Genomic DNA, 17011 nt, shown 5'->3' with positions numbered 1-17011 from the left:
GTACCCATGTAAAGCCAGATACACAAAGTAGCACATGCATCTGGAGTCTGTTTGCAGCAACTACAGGCCCTGGCATGCTCATTCTCTCTCCACCCCCTCTCTCCTCTCCCCTCTCCTCTTCTCTCTCTCTCTCTCTCTCTCTCTCTCTCTCTCTCTCTCTCTGTTTCTCTCTCTGCTTACAAGTAAATGAAAATTGTTATTTTGTTAGAACTTCTAAATCTGTTTCTGTACTAGTGATGGAACTCATGGCATAGCTGCAAATCCTGGATTTCTGATAGACTTAACTTTCACATCTATTGCCATTAGTCAACTCTTATCCCTGGAATGTTGGGATGGTCACTAGCACTGAAACTGCACTATGAATACTTTTGAAACAGACAGATTGTATATCAAATAGACTATGATGTAAATTATGCCTTTTTTGGATGTGTCCCATCCTTCTTCTTTAGCCTCTAGATTCCAATACTTTTGTAGCCTTATCCTCAACTATATTGTTCGTGTTATCCATTTTTCTTTTCTATATCATAATCAGGAGGGCAGGAACCACATCTTATTCTTTTGTGCTTCTTATACTTAGGGGGTGCATAACATATTCAATGGAGGTACAGTAAATACAAATTCTTCTGTTTAAAGGTATAGAATTTAGTTCACAGCCAGAGAAAGTTCACTGAGTTCACAAGGACATTATGAGGTTTGTTCAAGTCAAGCAATGAGGGAGTGTTGAAATTCTATGCTCTCTATTAGATTGGTGGTAGGAAATTTAATTTTGTGAATAACGATGGACATAAGGGCACAGCAGGAAAGCAGTTATCTAAAGAGCCCCCACTAGAAAAGTAATGACCTGGGTAGTATAATGGATCAGTATAGTACATGACAGTCATAGTTCATTAATACTTTGAGAACTGCAGACATTTGTCCAACACAACCCCCAAGGTTCTGGCATCTTACAAACTTTTAATTTTAATGCTGGATAGGATTTTATGTCTCCATATGGTGTAGATTTTAGATGGTTTAGTTTTTTTTATTATTTTTCTAATTAAAAAATATCAATGGACATTTAGAATAATCTAGTCTAATGGGGATCTTAGAGTATGCAATGGAGGGACAGAGCTAATATCTTACTGGTGCCCGCTGCTATCTCAAAGAGTGTTTGGTTGATGAGCCCCACTTCCCAGGGAGCAGGCTTTGGCCCAGGAGGCCAGAATGGCAGGATACAGAGCAGGGCTGGGGTGGTCATCTACTGCGCAGAACACTCATTCTCCAGAATTGCAGAGCTTGGGGAACATGAAAAATAAAGCAAACATAGGCATCGGAATTCTCTGGGGCTATTTATCACCTGTGTGTGAAAAGTTCTTACTCATACAAATTCTCTAGTTTTGTATACATTTGCTATAAGAAACTTGCTATAGATATTAAGAATGCCAGAATTGTAGGGAAACCTATATTTCTTTGTTTCAGTAATTCAGGTTGTTTTCCAGCACATGAAGTGACCTCTGATTCAAGACATGCTTCTCTTAACTATCGATGGGGACTATGTCCAACCTTTAAGTTCTAAGCTTCAGCTCTTTAGGGGTTGGGAAGTAAAGAGACAAATGACTGCCATTGGGTGGCACCACTCTGAAGAACTGAACTGCACTCTCTATGTAGACACTTAGAAAGTAGCACAGGGTTGAGCCTAAGGTGCCTCCAGGAAGTGGAGCTTGGAAGCATTCTTTTGTCCTGGACATCTAGTCCACTCGTCTTGGCAAGTAGCTAATTTCTGCCTGGTGATTGTATTCTGTTTTGAAATGTTCAGGTTTCTTTCCCAATTTTAACAGTTGATGGTTTGATCTCTCACGTGGCTTAGTTGCAGAGCAAGAACTGGTAGACCTGGAGAAGTGGAAGCAGCAGAACAGAGCAAGACCCATTCGTCTGGTGCCCAGGCGGCTGGGTAAGTAAAAAACCAATAGCAGGAAAGGGAGGCAGGGCCACCCATGGTTCTTTGTACACAAGGGCTTGTTCAGCTTGGGATGGAATGCACTTGACACTGAAACATTTGAATGTGCAGGTAGATTGTTGCTTCTGATTTTCTACAAATAGCAAATGCATTCTGCCACAGCTTATGTGGGAATAAAGTGATGGCTTAATTGGCAAATAATTTAGAGCCTCTTAGATGATCAGCTCTGAAGAAGCTTACCTGGGGCGCTGCATATGCCCTGTCACAGCACTAGTCAGGAATAGAGGAAGAGTTATCACAGCATTTTCATTATGGCAGTGAAATGCTAATGTGAAGGAACTGAAGGGGGAGTCAACTCAAAAAACAAGATGAGAATGAGCTGGGGACCCAGTGGTGGGCATAAAGATGTTTCATCTGTGTTTTCATTCTATAGTAGGGAACTTGGTGCTGCCAACGTAATGGACCATCTGGTCCACCTCTGTGGGGGTTCAGTTCTCCAGAGGGGTGACACTCAATAGGACTCATTTGCCTCTTTCCTTCCCATTCCTTCAAGAGCTGATGCTTAGAACTTAAAGGTTGGACATGGTCTTCATTGATAGTTAATACAAGCAGAGGTCACCACAGAAGCATTTTTTTTTCTCTAGGATATAGCTACAACCAAGCTTATTTGGGTGCCATTTAATGAGTGAAAGGAATAGAACTAATTACTGTAGTTGTAAAAAGGGTTAAGCTTAGACTCACCTTTATGCTGAATAAACCAGACTTTAGGGTGCATGTGTACCTGTGGAGAGTAGAGGACACCCCTCAGGTGTTAACACTATTTACCTCCTTTGAGACAGGGTCTCTTTTTGGCTTGGAGTTTGCCAAGTAGACTTGACTGGCTGACCAATGAGCCCCAGAGATCTGCCTGTCTGTGCCTTCTCGGTTAGTGTTGTGATTACAGGTACTTCCCCCACATCCACTGTGGGTTTTTTTTTTTTTAAATTATTTATTTATTTATTGAGAGCGACAGACACAGAGAGAAAGACAGATAGAGGGAGAGAGAGAGAATGGGCGCGCCAGGGCTTCCAGCCTCTGCAAACGAACTCCAGACGCGTGCGCCCCCTTGTGCATCTGGCTAACGTGGGACCTGGGGAACCGAGCCTCGCACCAGGGTCCTTAGGCTTCACAGGCAAGCGCTTAACCGCTAAGCCATCTCTCCAGCCCCCACTGTGGGTTTTGAGGATCAAACCCAAGTCCATGTGCTTACTAAGCTATCTCCCCAAACCTTTAATTTTCTTTTTTGAGACAGGTCTCATAGTATAGGCTAGACTTGCACTCAAACTTCATGCCTCTGTCTCCATCATGTTAGCAAGGCTTTCACCCCCCACTGTCAGCATCAACACCTCTTCCTAAGGGCCCACTTGAATCCTGAGTAGTCAAGATGGCAGCCTTTCCTTTAGGCTCAGACTTTTCCCAGTATCCTAGGGAAACAAGATGAGGTCTCTGGGTGATTTTCTTTTTCTTTTCTTTTTGAGCATTTATGTATTTATTTATTTCTGAGAAGGAGAAAGGTGGGGGGGGGGGGCGGAGAATGGGCATGCTAGGGCCTCTAGCCACTGTAAACCCCAGACACATGTGCCACCTTGTGCATCTGGCTTTACATGGGTACTGGGGAATTGAACTTGAGTCCTTTGGCTTTGCAGGCAAGCACCTTAAGTGCTAACTCATCTTTTCAGCCCTCTGGGTGATTTTCATTAAGCCTCTCTTGATGATTTTGGTGTAAAGACTATCCCTTCCCAAACACAAAGGAGATGAAACTCAGAAAGACATTCACCCTCTTTTATAGGATGAAGGTAGTTGTTAGAGAAGAATCTCCAAACTGTGTTTTATTTCCCTCTTACAGATCTTTCTCTAGGGGCCAGGCTCTTCATTTTGGAATTTGAGCAATTGGTACCTATTGTCTTGCAAACTTAGCAGAAAATGAGCAAGAGCCTCACTTTTTAACTTTCTGCTATATGAAGTATCTAGAAATAAGTATGTGTTTGTTGGAGGAGGGGTGGCATGAAAACCTAAAAGTCTAACATGCATTATACTTTCAGGTGAGTTTTGAACCTTTCAATATTTAGACTTAATGGCTTTCTCTCTTTCTTTTTATTTTCTTCCAGTTTTCTGAAGTAAGGTATCGCTCTAGCCCAGGTTGACCTGGAATTTACTATGAATTTTCAGGCTGGCCTCTAACTCACAGCAATCCCCTACTTCTGCCTCCTGAGTCCTAGGATTAAAGGCGTGCACCACCTGCCTGGCAGCTTTCTCAATTTCTTCTAACTCCTAATTCCTCCTCTACATCTCTAACATTCTAATAGTGGAATAGTTGTAGAAGATAGGAAGTTGTAATGGGAGTGAAAAATTTAAATAGTTCTCATTGTTTCTTTCCTATACCCCACAATAGTGACTGAAGGGTCCACAATAAATGGCCTTGTATGTCTTTTGGAGCTTGAAAGAAAATTCTGCTCAGTGTTTTTATCAGCTTAAGTATAGAGAAGGAATACCTTGAAAGAGGGGGTCCTCAGGAGATGGGGTTGGAAGAGAGGGGACAAAAGATGATAGTGGCATGGGACAGCTGATAAATTACCATATGTTCATATATTAAAGTTCCTAGTAAAAATTAAATTTGTTTTAAAATTTATTAATGGGGGCTGGAGAGATGGCTTAGAGGTTAAGCGCTTGCCTGTGAAGCCTAAGGACCCCAGTTCAAGGCTCGATTCCCCAGGTCCCACGTTAGCCAGATGCACAAGGGGGCGCACGCGTCTGGAGTTCGTTTGCAGAGGCTGGAAGCCCTGGTGCGCCCAGTCTCTCTCTTTCCCTCTATCTATCTTTCTCTCTGTGTCTGTCGCTCTCAAATAAATAAATTAAAAATGAACAAAAAATATTTAAAATTTATTAATGTATTTTAATATTTTTTTGAGGGAAAGAATGAGGAGGGGAGGAGAACAGAAAGGGAGAGGGAGGGAGGGAGGGAGGGAGGAAGGGAGAGAGAGAGAGAGAGAGAGAGAGAGAGAGAGAGAGAGAGAGAGAGAATGGATATGTCAGGGCCTCTAGCCATTGCAAATGAACCCCAGATGCATGCACCATTTTGTGCATCTGGCTTACATGGATACTGCAGAATTGAACCTTGTTCCTTAGGCTTCGCCAGTAACAGCCTTATCCACTAAACCATCTGCCCAGCCCAAAATTATTATTTTTCAAAAAGAACTTCATTCAGGGATGAAATCCCATCATGTTTCTTTGAAGTTTATGTACAAAGGATTGAATACAAATTGTTTTAATGCATCTGGTGACAGTGAATCTTAAGGAGAAGTAACATTTTAAAAAATACATTATTTAAGAGAAAGGGAAAGAGAGAGAAAGAGAAAGAGAATGGGTGCTTCTAGCCACTGCACGTGCCACTTTGTGCATCTGTCTCATGTGCTGGGGAATCAAACCTGCATCCTTAGGCTTTGCAGGCAAGTAAGTGCCTGAACTGCTAAGCCATCTCTCCAGTCCTGAGAAGTAACATTTTTAGTGACTCAAAAAGAAATATTTCAAAGAAACCTTCCTAACATGAATATCAGCCTTGCATAAGCACTGAGAAATCTTTGTGACAATTTTTAGGTGATTGTCAAGCTATGAAGCTTTCCGACCCCAGATAGTTATCTGTGCTCAGAAGAGAGAGCAGGCAAATAGTCTTACATTCTTGTTTTTCTCTTAGCGAGCATGGAAAAACAGTAAATATTATGGATTGATAATCAGTTACCAGGTAAAATATTTCCATTACATGTTAGAAAGTGAGGTCATAAGAAGAACATAGTTCTGTAATGAAAAGAGCCCTGAGATTTTCCTAGTTTAGTTGCTTGAACATAGTGCAGTAGAGATTGAAGAAGAAAAATAGATAAAGCATTTTTATTATGGTAAGAAATGGTCAGAAGGAATGTTCTAGAATGTTACAATAGTTGATATGCCTTACTGTTTAGCATAGGCCATCAGTTAGATTTCAATCTAAGTGCATTTTTATTTTTCTTTTTTCGAGGTAGGGTCTCACTCTAGCCCAGGCTGACCTGGAATTCACTATGGAGTCTCAGGGTAGCCTCGAACTCACAGCAATTCACCTACCTCTGACTCCCAACTGGTGGGATTAAAGGCATGCACCACCATGCCTGGCCTAAGGGAAAATTTTTAATGCTTATGTTGAAAACCCTTAGTGCTATTGTCCCTTTAAAAATGTGGCCTCATCTTTCTGCAATTGCCATTCTTTAAGGTCTTTTTAGATAGCTGGCTGCACTCTAATGTCCACGGCATGAAAATGTTAAAGAAACTCAAGCTGCAGACTTATGTATTAATTAGTACCTGATGGCTGACATTTCTGCTTAACACTTATATTTTACCTTCATGGCTCATTTTTTTCATTAGGTGGAAGCCAATCCGAGGCTGAAGTCAGGCAGAAACAACAACTCCAAGTGATGGGATATAAATACCAGCAAAAGGTCAGAATTCATTTCTTCTGGTTTAATTTTGGCAAGGAATTTCAATGCCAACACTATCACATACCCATGAAATAACACAGTAACCTTACAGAAAGCATAATATGTTAAACTATTTGCAAAATGCAACTCTTAAAACCAAAGAAGTGAGGAAGTGAGAAGGGAAGAGGAAAATACCTATAGTTCTTACCCAAGTCACATGTATAAACATGACCTTTGGTGAAGGGAAGGTTTTTTTTTTTTTTTTTTTATAGTTTAAGTTAACTGTGTATTCACTGTCACTTAGCACTATGTCTTAGTTCCAAGAATATAATATAAATTTTCCCCAAGCCAATCATGGAAACATGGAAGTAGTTTGAAAATATTCAAGATACCCAGTGATTTTTACAATGAATTCTGAGGGTCTTAGAATCAGAAAAAATAACTTTTCTTCTTCCCATGTGCGCACACACACACACACACACACACGCGCGCGCGCGTGCACAGTCAGAGAGAGAGATAGACAGACAGAGAGAGACAGACAGAAAGAGGAAAAGGAAGAGAAAGAGAAAGAGGAAGAGAAAGAGAAAGAGAGACAGAGAGTGTCGGGCATATACCAAGGAAGAAACAGAAATTTCACAGGCAGGCGATTCAGCTTGGCCATTCCCTGCGATCTAAGTGGCTTCAAGTAACAACCTATAATCATGGTGAGGTGTAACACAAATAATACTGTAATTTGCCTTTCATCATAATTTTGTGTTCCAGAAGTTCAGCCTGAAAAATGGTAACTGGTTTTTGTCCCCTGTAATCTCAATACAATTTAGCTAAAGAGAGATGAATCTGCACAAATCAGGAAGGAGCCTGAAGAAGCTGAGCGCCAAACAACGAAGGCCATTCAGAGAGAGGAGGTGAGCAGGGAGGTGACTGGCTACTGTCTATGAGGCAGTGTGTCAGGACCTCTTCGACACACTTAATCCTCACTGTGATCTTATGAGGCAGGTGTTATCCAATTGTGCAAATGAGAAGTGCCAGAGCAGGGAGACAACTTGCCCAAGGGCCCACAGCCATAATTAGAACAAGCAGAATTCTTACCTCAACAGAGCTCTGGTTCTGAGTCACCATGCCATCTCACCTCTTAGGCAAGGGATCAAGTATTAATTGTATATTTGACATCAACAGGTAGTACACTATCAGATTTGTATTTAAAATTTGAATTTTCCATTGTGTTTATGTGAGGTGAAGGTAGATATGCTGTTTTTTTTTTTCTTCTTCTTTTTTTCTTAACATGCTGATTTCACTGGTAAAAGAAACAGTATACATTTACATTTCAGTATTAGTGATAAGATCTATTCTAAATCTCCAAGTGAGGTTTCAGCTTTGATAGAATTGCTGTCACTTGGGAAAAAGTATCTCTCAAGAAATGTTCATCTGCTAGAAAAGAAGGAGGAACACATGGAGGTGGTTCCTCCCCACCCCTTCCTCCTGCGCCCATTCTCCATAAGGTCTAAACTGAAGCAAGTCTTAAGTGTTAGAGGTTTGGGGATGGGGGGCCGATTCATGACTTTATATTGTGGTATCTGTGTAGTTGACAATCAAAGAAACATAGTACCTTCTCTATGTTCTGCCTGTCTTTCTCTCCGACTCCTAACTCTATGTTTTTTAAATATTAGGGATGGTCAAAATTTAAACCTGTTTATCAAGCAGATGTTCCCACCACTCAAACTTAATGAAGCCAAAAGCTGATGGCTTATGGAATATGGGAGAGAATATATTTTCCCCTCCCCTCAGGAATTCTCTTCTTGCCTGAGAGCAGTCTAGACTTCCCTTGGAACGTGTCATTTGTGTTTTGTGGCTTTGGGCAGTCCCTTAACTTTCTCTGATCTACATTTGTAAAATGAATCTGAAAGCATCAACTCTGTTCCCAAGTCTAAGAGCATGCTACTGTTGTAATTTAGACCCTTTTGACTTGCATATGAGGAACTATAATAAAATACTTATAGTACATAGAAAGTACAGGAATATTTTTTATACATTTTAATTCAGTAATCCATTTCCAACTGACCAGCTATTATGCCTTCGTTGAAAATATCTTCATTGAGAAAAAAAAAACACTTTTTTTCTTTACAGAACTGTAATATATTTATTAACAACATCACCAAAACTGTAATGAGCTAAAGAAATTACTCCACATGGTAGCTGAAATCCTCAAGAATAGAATCTGAGATAAAATTAATCCAACAAAAGCCACAAATATATATTTGGTTTCTTTTTTTTAACTTTATTTATTCATTTATTTTCAAGCAGAGAGAGATGTAGAGAAAAGAGACAGACAGAATGCGTGCCCTAGGTCTTCCAGCCACTCCAAATGAATTCCAGGTCATGTGTCACTTTGTGCATCAGGCTTTACGTGGGTACCAGGGAATCAAACCCAGGTCCTCAGGCTTTTCAGGCAAGCACCTTAACCACTCAACCATCTGTCTAGTCAGAAAAACTTTAAAAAATATTTAAAAAATAAATTTACTTGCACGCTAGAGAGAAAGTAAATATGGGCACACCAAGTCCTCTTGCCACTGCAAACAAACTCCAGGCACATGTGCCACTTTATTCATCTGGTTTTATATGGTTATTGGAGAACTGAACCCAGACCCCCAGACTTTGTAAGCAACTTCCTTTAACCACTGAGCAATCTCCCCAATCCACTCTGCCTTCTTTTGATTCATCTTTCTTTGTCTTTGTACTTTTCTCCTTACAACCCCTCTGTCTTTCTTCTGTGTTGTTTCCCTTTCTACTGTAATGTAAAAGCTGCAGCTCTGGTCTGTGACTGTGGGCAGAAGGGCTCCTTGGACACAGTCTGCCTGTATTTCATGCAGGGCCAAGAAAAGGAGCAGCAGGCACTGGATTAAGAGGCTTGCAGACACCGAAGAATTGTTGCGTTACAGACTCTTACCTAAGTCATTTATTAGTTGTCATTTAATTCCCATAATTGGCTTGTGAGTTGTTTACAGTTCACTTATAAAAATATTTTATTTATTTACTTGAGAGAGAAAGAAGGAGGGGGGAGGGAAGGAAGAAGGGAGGGAGGGAGGGAGGGAGGGAGGGAGGGAGGGAGAGAGGGAGGGAGGAAGAGAAAGGGGGGTGGATGAGAATGGGCATGCCAAGGCCTTCAGCCACTGCAAAGAACTCCAGATGCATGTGCTACCTTGTGCATCTGGCTTTATGTGGGTACTGGGGAATTGAATCTGTGTCCTTTGCAGGCAGGTACCTGAATCACTAAGCCATCTCTCCAGCACTACAGTTCATTTTTTTTTCAAATTTTTTTTTTGGTCATTATTTATTTATTTACTTGAGAGCGACAGACACAGAAAGAAAGATAGATAGAGGGAGAGAGAGAGAATGGGTGCGCCAGGGCTTCTAGCCTCTGCAAATGAACTGCAGACGCGTGCGCCCCCTTGTGCATCTGGCTAATGTGGGACCTGGGGAGCCAAGCCTTGAACCAGGGTCCTTAGGCTTCACAGGCAAGCGCTTAACCACTAAGCCATCTCTCCAACTCAGTTCATTTTTTTTAATGGTGCAGTAGCATACACTCTTTTTACATGTGTGGCTGAAACTCTGTAACATTGAGTAAAAGCAGGATTCTGCTTTCCAAGTCATGCTACAATGCTAGATCTATGGCCATTATTATATACAGAAACATGCATTGGACTGGTATTTCTAAAATAGTAACTGTAAATGTTATGATATAAGTTTGGACAAAGACACTGAGAAACTTGCCCTCTAGAGCTTTCCATTGAGGCCCTTGGACAGGTAGAATTGACCACTAGGGATTTGCTAAATCCTGAGTCTACCTCAGTTGAATTGAATTAGACTTTGCATTTTATTAAGCTTCCCTGCACATGAAGGTTTGGGGAATGTTAATTTAAATAATCTTCCAAATAAGGAGCCGGCTGCTCTAGTCCTTCTGAGGACTTGATTTTCTCTGCCTGATTCCTTCACTGCTACCAGGCCCAGCTCTTCCTGTCATATATAAATCTGTGGCTTTTCATGGTAACATAAGCCTGTTTAGTAGCTTGTGTCAAATAGAAAAGTGGACATTGGCTATGGAGAAGTGACACATTCCACATTGTCAGTGTGATAATGGCTGAGGGAAGTGATAATGGCTATGCTTATGGCTCACTTATTCTTTCAAATGCATGGCAAACACATGCACAGGTACCAGCCTTCACTAATCTGCCCTCCTCCTTATAGGCAGATGGCTGGTGCCCAGGAAGTCTGAGTCACACTCAACCAAGCAGCTACTGCCACCTAGGAGCCTCTAGCTTAGGTTCTCGTCTTTCCTTCCTTGTCCCCATCCCAAACCCCACGCACTATGCCTTTCAGCTTTCCCTCTCTCAGGAGAGCTCATGAAGGAGCACTGGGTCTGATGGGTCACCAGCTAAATTTGTGTGTGACACTGAGTGAAGAGAGAATGTTTTTGTGTGCTAATTGCTATTCCTCTTTTTAAAAAATATTTTTTATTGTTTATAGCTATTTAATAATAGGATGGGGTAAAAGCTCTCTAGCATTCCATCATGTCAATGGAGCCCAGGAGACTGAATCCATGGGGTGAAGAGGTTACATTGAAAGAAGGTTTTGGGATGCTTTGGTTAAACTTGCTTTCCCTAGGCCAGAGAAAACTGATGACCATATATGCATCCAGTGCTTAGATAGAACACCTTGTACCAGCTTGTGAAAACTAATACATATTCAGTGGTTTTTTGTGAGTTTGTTAATGTTAAGCTGGTAGCTTGATACTGCCTATGGTGGGAATGTTTTTGCCTTGGAAACCAACAAATGCCACAAACCAACCACCTCATGTTAATTTTCTCCTCTTGTGAAAGCTATTCGACAGAAACAAGGGTGGGGAGGGGGTTTCTTTTGGCTCATATTCACAGAGATTTCAGTTTGCCATGTTCGGGAAGGCAAAACAGAGCAGCTCTGTATGTGGCAGAAGAAGCGTGAGGTGGTGGTGGTTTCTTCACATGTCAGGAGATAGGAAGTAGACCAGACATGGGCATCACTTTCAAAGGTCACCTCAGCAACTCACTTCTTCCAGCCAGACTTCACTCCTTAAGGACTCTACAGCCCCCAAATAGTACCAAAAACTGTGGACTGAACATTTAGAACATAAGCCTGTGGGATACATCCCAGAGTTAAACCTTAGCACTCCTGTCCTCCTTCCTACCAGAGCAGGTTACTAATAGCTCACCAGCGTCCACTGTTTAGAGATCAATGAAAGTGGATTTCTCTTAAACCCCACCAAAGCCAAGCCTTACAGGGACAAGGAGGGAAAAGCTTTGATAGCTCGTATGGTGAGCCTGATCCTTGATTGAGAAATCAACTATCATGCACATGATAGGTACAATAATGACCCCTCCATTGTCAAGATTCTCAAATGCTAATCCCTATGACCTAGGAATTAACAGAATGAATAAAGGCTGATAACTAACTTGGCCTTAAAATAGGGAGACTATCCTGTAATAGCCAGGTGGGGGGCCAATGAAACCACAAAGGCGCTTAAAGTTGGAGGACACAGGCAGAGAGAGAAAAGAGATATGACAGCAAAAAGATTCAGCTTACCATGGCTGGCTTTGAAATGGGAAGGGTCTATTTGTTAAGGAATGTGGGAGATCTGTTCTATGGAAGGTGGTAAAGGCAAGGAAACTAAACCTTCCCAGGGACCAACTAGAAAGAATGCATGCCCCCCACCCCAGCACCTTTATTTTAGCACAGGGAGATCATTTACATAGTTGACCCCCACAACTGTAAGATAAGTTATGCTTTTTTAACCTACTTTGTCTGCAGAAATTTGTTATACCAACTCCAGGAAACTAATACCATTTATCGCAGCTTTATAATTATGTATTTCTTGTCCTAGAAATTTATAAAACAGAGATAATGTCCTTAAAATATTAGGGCAGCTAAACTAAAGAAGATCACCAACAATGAAATTCATGTACCAGCTGGGAATGTGCCACAGGTGTTGCCCACAAGAAGACAGCATGTTAGCTTCACATCACTAATGAAACAAAACTTAAAGGGAAGAATGATTTATTTTTGCTCATGACCAAAGAGTGTTTAGTCCATGGTCACTTGGCACCATGTTTCTGCCTATTGTGTGGCAGTAAACTGTGGTAGAAGGACATGCTGGAGGAATGTGTCAGGTCTAAGGCAGTCAGGAAGCAAAGAGAGTCAAAGAAAGGGGGTCAGATCAAGGGGTCAGTAGAGCCTCTTCCTCCAACTAGGACCCACCTTCTATGGTTCCAGTAGCCCCCAAGTCTATTAATATTTTCTAAAATGTTTTTTTTTTGTTGTTGTTGTTGGAGACAGGGTCTTAGGGCTGAGGAGATTGCTCAATGGATAAAATATTTGCTTTGCAAGCTTGAGGGCCTGAGTTTGATACCCAGAACCCATGTAAAAAAATGTCATGTGTGGTGAGGTATGCCTATAATCCTAGTGCTGGTGAGGCAGAGACAGGAGGATCGCTAGGGCTTTCTGCCCAGCTACTTTAGCCTAAGTGGTGAGCTCAGGGCAATGAAAGACCCTGTCTTAAAAACAAACGAACATGCCAGGCGTGCTGGCGCACGCCTTTAATCCCAGCACTTGGGAGGCAGAGGTAGGAGGATCGCCGAGAGTTTGAGGCCACCCTGAGAATATATAGTGAATTCCAGGTCAGCCTGAGCTAGAGTGAGACCCTACCTTAGAAAACCAAAAAACAAACAAACCAACAAACCAACAAAAACAAATGAACAGATCTGGGTGTGGTGGCACACACCATTTGTCCTAGTACTCAGGAGGCTGGTAGGAAGATCACCATGAGTTCAAGGCCATCCTGAGACTATGTAGTGAATTCCATGTTAGCCCGGACTACTTGAGACCCTACCTCAAAAACAAAACAAAACCAAACAAAAAGCAAACAAAAACCATCTCTTTTTTTCCTACGACAGCATCCTGAAGCTGACACCTAAGGTTGTCCTCTAGCCTCCACACGTCATGCACACATGTGAAAAAGCACCTTCATATACATAAACGTGCCCATGCATGAGCACACATATCTACACACATTAAAGACAGACACACAGAGAGAGGCAGTGTATAGTGTAGCACAGGTTGTTCTTGACCTTGCTGTAGGCTGAGGGTGTCTTCAACTCCTGATCCTCCTGCTTCTACCTCCCAAGGACTGGGATTGTGGACATGTGCCATTGCACCTGGCTTCAAATTTTGGATCCATTAATGGATTAATCCTTTCATGAAAGCAGAACCCTCATGATACAATCACTGCCTCAAAGCCCCAACACTGCCTGCCTTGAGGAACAAACTTTCAATACATGAGCTCTGTGTGTGTGTGTGTGTGTGTGTGTGTGTGTGTACGTTCATATACAAAGCATAATGACATTTTTTTATAAGTCTCCATGATAATTTTTCAAGTTTAGTGCTATGAAAGTAAATCTCCACCATACCCTCTTATAGTCATTCACATTGATGAGATTACATAATAATTTTATTTTCCCTTACTTTCATACTACCTACTGTGAAACTTCCAATGTAAAATACCCCCATAGGCTTTTCTGAATACTGATCCTCGGCTGGCGGTGCTGCTCAGGGAGGTGTCACTGGGCATGGGCCTTGAGCTTTGGTGGTTCAGCCCACTTGTTCTGGCTTTTGCTTCCTCTCTGCTGATGTGATGGTGTGATGCTAGGGCTTACTGTTCTGGCCATGATGGACACTATTCTCTGGAACTGTAAGCTGAAACAAACTCTTTTCTTTCCTAAGCTGCTTTTAGTTGGGTATTTTCACTCAGCAATTAGAAAGTAACCCAAATACAGCCACAAGCCTAAAATGTGAAAGCTTTCCACATCCGTGTCAAAGACCTTCCCTACCTTCTGGGTTCATTCTACTTATGTTTGAAACCATATTTTACAATTTTATGTATTTTTTTTTAAAAATAGCATTCTTGTAATTTTTTAAAAATTATTTATTTATTTATTTGAGAGCAACAGACACAGAGAGAAAGACAGATAGAGGGAGAGAGAGAGAATGGGCATGCCAGGGCTTCCAGCCTCTGCAAACGAACTCCAGACGCGTGCGCCCCCTTGTGCATCTGGGTAACATGGGACCTGGGGAACCGAGCCTCGAACCGGGGTCCTTAGGCTTCACAGGCAAGCGCTTAATCGCTAAGCCATCTCTCCAGCCCAATTTTATGTCTTTTTAAAAATACTTCCACTTGATTCTCCTAACCTCTTGACTTATCATGAGTTTAGAAAGTGTAAGAACTAGCTTGAGATCTGGGGGAGAGCTAAAGCCTTTTCTTGTTTTTCCTACTAAGCTGTGACTGCCAAAGTCATTTGGATTACTTGGAGTCACTGTGTTTTATATAGACACTGAGAAGCTTTGTTAATTTTAATGCTATTCAGTGAAGTGGGAACTAACCAGTAGAATATAAATTATGCATATGGGAAATGAAGATGCATACACATACATATTTTTAGGACATGATACATGCTTTCTTATTTCTAGAAAGCAATTAGTTAGCAAGGGCTAATGGTTTAAGAACAATTTTAAGGGTAAACATTAAGAAAATTATTTCAACAATGTTTATATGAACAGGGAAACATTTCAAGTTCTATAAATTCTCAAGGAACATCAGTATTTCCAAGAAATATGGTTCTTGCATTCTGCATTTCTTCATAGCTGAATTGGTGGAGGCATTAAGTCTTTGTTTCTTGAAATGCAGTGATATTTCATTAATTCTTTCCATAATGTTGGGATGTGAGTGACATCTCTGAAATGAAATGTGAATGAACCCAAAAATGAAGGGCTTGAGGAGATGGCTTAGTGAAGTTAAGTTTGAAATGAAGATGTAGAATTAGAGTATAGGCTGTTAGCCTCTCTGCATTCCACTTTTCTCATATGTAAAGTGGGTATAATAGTGAGGATAGTAGGACTAAAGGATGCAATATATGCAAAGTTCTTTGTACACTGTCTAGCTCTTGACCTAGTATAGGTGACTTACCCCAATGATAATGCAAAGAAATGCTCTAATATTCATTTTATTCTAGCATATCAACCTCTTGAGGGTAAGGCCCAAAGAAGCTTATTGTTATTCAAACATGAATTGCTTAAGTTCAATTATTTCACTTCTGCGAAAGCCATAGGTGGGGCTGTTGGAGATAAAAAGCTTATGGCATTTTTGGCCATATCAATTTTCTGGACTTCTGTCTTAGCTAAGTCTTTTTGTTTTGTTTTGTTTTATTTTTTTTAATTTTTTTTTTTCATTATTTATTTGAGAACATCAGACAGAGAGAAAGAGGCAGATTTGGAGAGAGAGAGGATGGGCACACCAGGGCCTCCAGCCACTGCAAATGAACTCCAAATGCATGTGGCCCCTTGTGCATCTGGCTAATGTGGGTCCTGGGGAATCGAGCCTCGAACTGGGGTTCTTAGGCTTCACAGGCAAGCACTTAACTGCTAAGCCACCTCTCCAGCCCTTGTTTTGTTTTTTTGAGGTACAGTCTCACTCTATCTCAGGTTGACCTGGAGTTCACTATGTAGTCTCAGGGTGGCCTTGAACTCACAGCAATCCTTCTACCTCTGCCTCCTGAGTGCTGGGATTAAAGGCATGTGCCACCACAACTGACTTTCAGCTAAGTCTTTAACAGTGGCCAATGACCCACAGTTTTTCTTTATATTGTAGGCCCAGCTCTAATTACCAAGATCATTTCTTTCTTCATTTTATTCTTACCAGTTTTAAAATTTCAGAATATGAATTAATCTTTCACTTTATAAGATAAAAGCCATAAAGCCCTTAAGTAAGTTTATTTTTTCTGTTTCTTTATTCTTTGTAACATTTTCTTTTCCCTTTCCTTCCTTCCTTCCTCCCTTCTTTTCTTCCTTTTTCCTTCCTTCCTTCCCTCCCTCCCTAACTCCCCCCCCCTTTCTTTTTTTTTTTCTCCTTTGGTATGGAGTCTCACTGTTAGCTCAAACTGGCCTTGAGCCCTGGATCCTCTTGCCTTAGTCTCTCAAATGCTAGGATTACAGGTATGCTCCATAATGTCTGATTCTCTTTGTTTCTTCAATCTCCAAGTCCATTTTTAGAGGAATCAGAAAATAGATTTCTGCTGCATTCTCTCAGTCTCCTCAGGGATCTTGCTGCTTTATCAGTTGAGCCTCCTTACTTTCTCATATTCTTTGTGTTTTTGTTTCCTCACTCAATACATAATTTATTCATCTGTCATCCTAACGGATCACACCTTGGTATTCTCATCCACTTTCACCTCCTTTATTCTAATCATCATGGTTCAACTTCTTCAAGGACCTTTCTATTCAATTTGATTTTCAAATGTCTGACCGTAGGCTGACTTCCATTATCACCTGAACTAGAGTCTCTGTTTTAAAAAGTGTTGATACTAGGCTAGGGACATAACTCAGTGGTTAAAGCATTTGCCTTGCAAACCTGATGACCTGAGTTCACATCCCTCAGTGAGACCCTGTCTCAGAGCAAGGTGGAAGGCCAGGAATGACACTTAGGGTTGTCCTTTGACCTCCACATGCATGCCATGGC

General features: G+C 41.3%; 1 protein-coding gene across 2 annotated transcripts in view; it reads left to right on the top strand.

The window, feature by feature from the left end:
- Positions 1-17011, top strand: part of Epsti1 (epithelial stromal interaction 1) — a 149012-nt gene that overhangs the window by 26678 nt on the left and 105323 nt on the right. For both annotated transcript variants that reach the window (XM_045145827.1, XM_045145828.1), the window contains exons 2-4: positions 1847-1930; positions 6365-6438; positions 7239-7322. In XM_045145827.1, the coding sequence (XP_045001762.1) occupies positions 6415-6438; positions 7239-7322 (108 nt within the window). In that variant the 5' untranslated portion in view covers positions 1847-1930; positions 6365-6414. The remainder of the gene's footprint in view (positions 1-1846; positions 1931-6364; positions 6439-7238; positions 7323-17011) is intronic.

This window comes from Jaculus jaculus, chromosome 3 (genome assembly GCF_020740685.1).
Source record: "Jaculus jaculus isolate mJacJac1 chromosome 3, mJacJac1.mat.Y.cur, whole genome shotgun sequence".
NCBI classification, from domain to species: domain Eukaryota; kingdom Metazoa; phylum Chordata; class Mammalia; order Rodentia; family Dipodidae; genus Jaculus; species Jaculus jaculus.
Note: the sequence above shows the minus strand (reverse complement) of the source record. Positions and strands in the feature narration are given on the sequence as shown.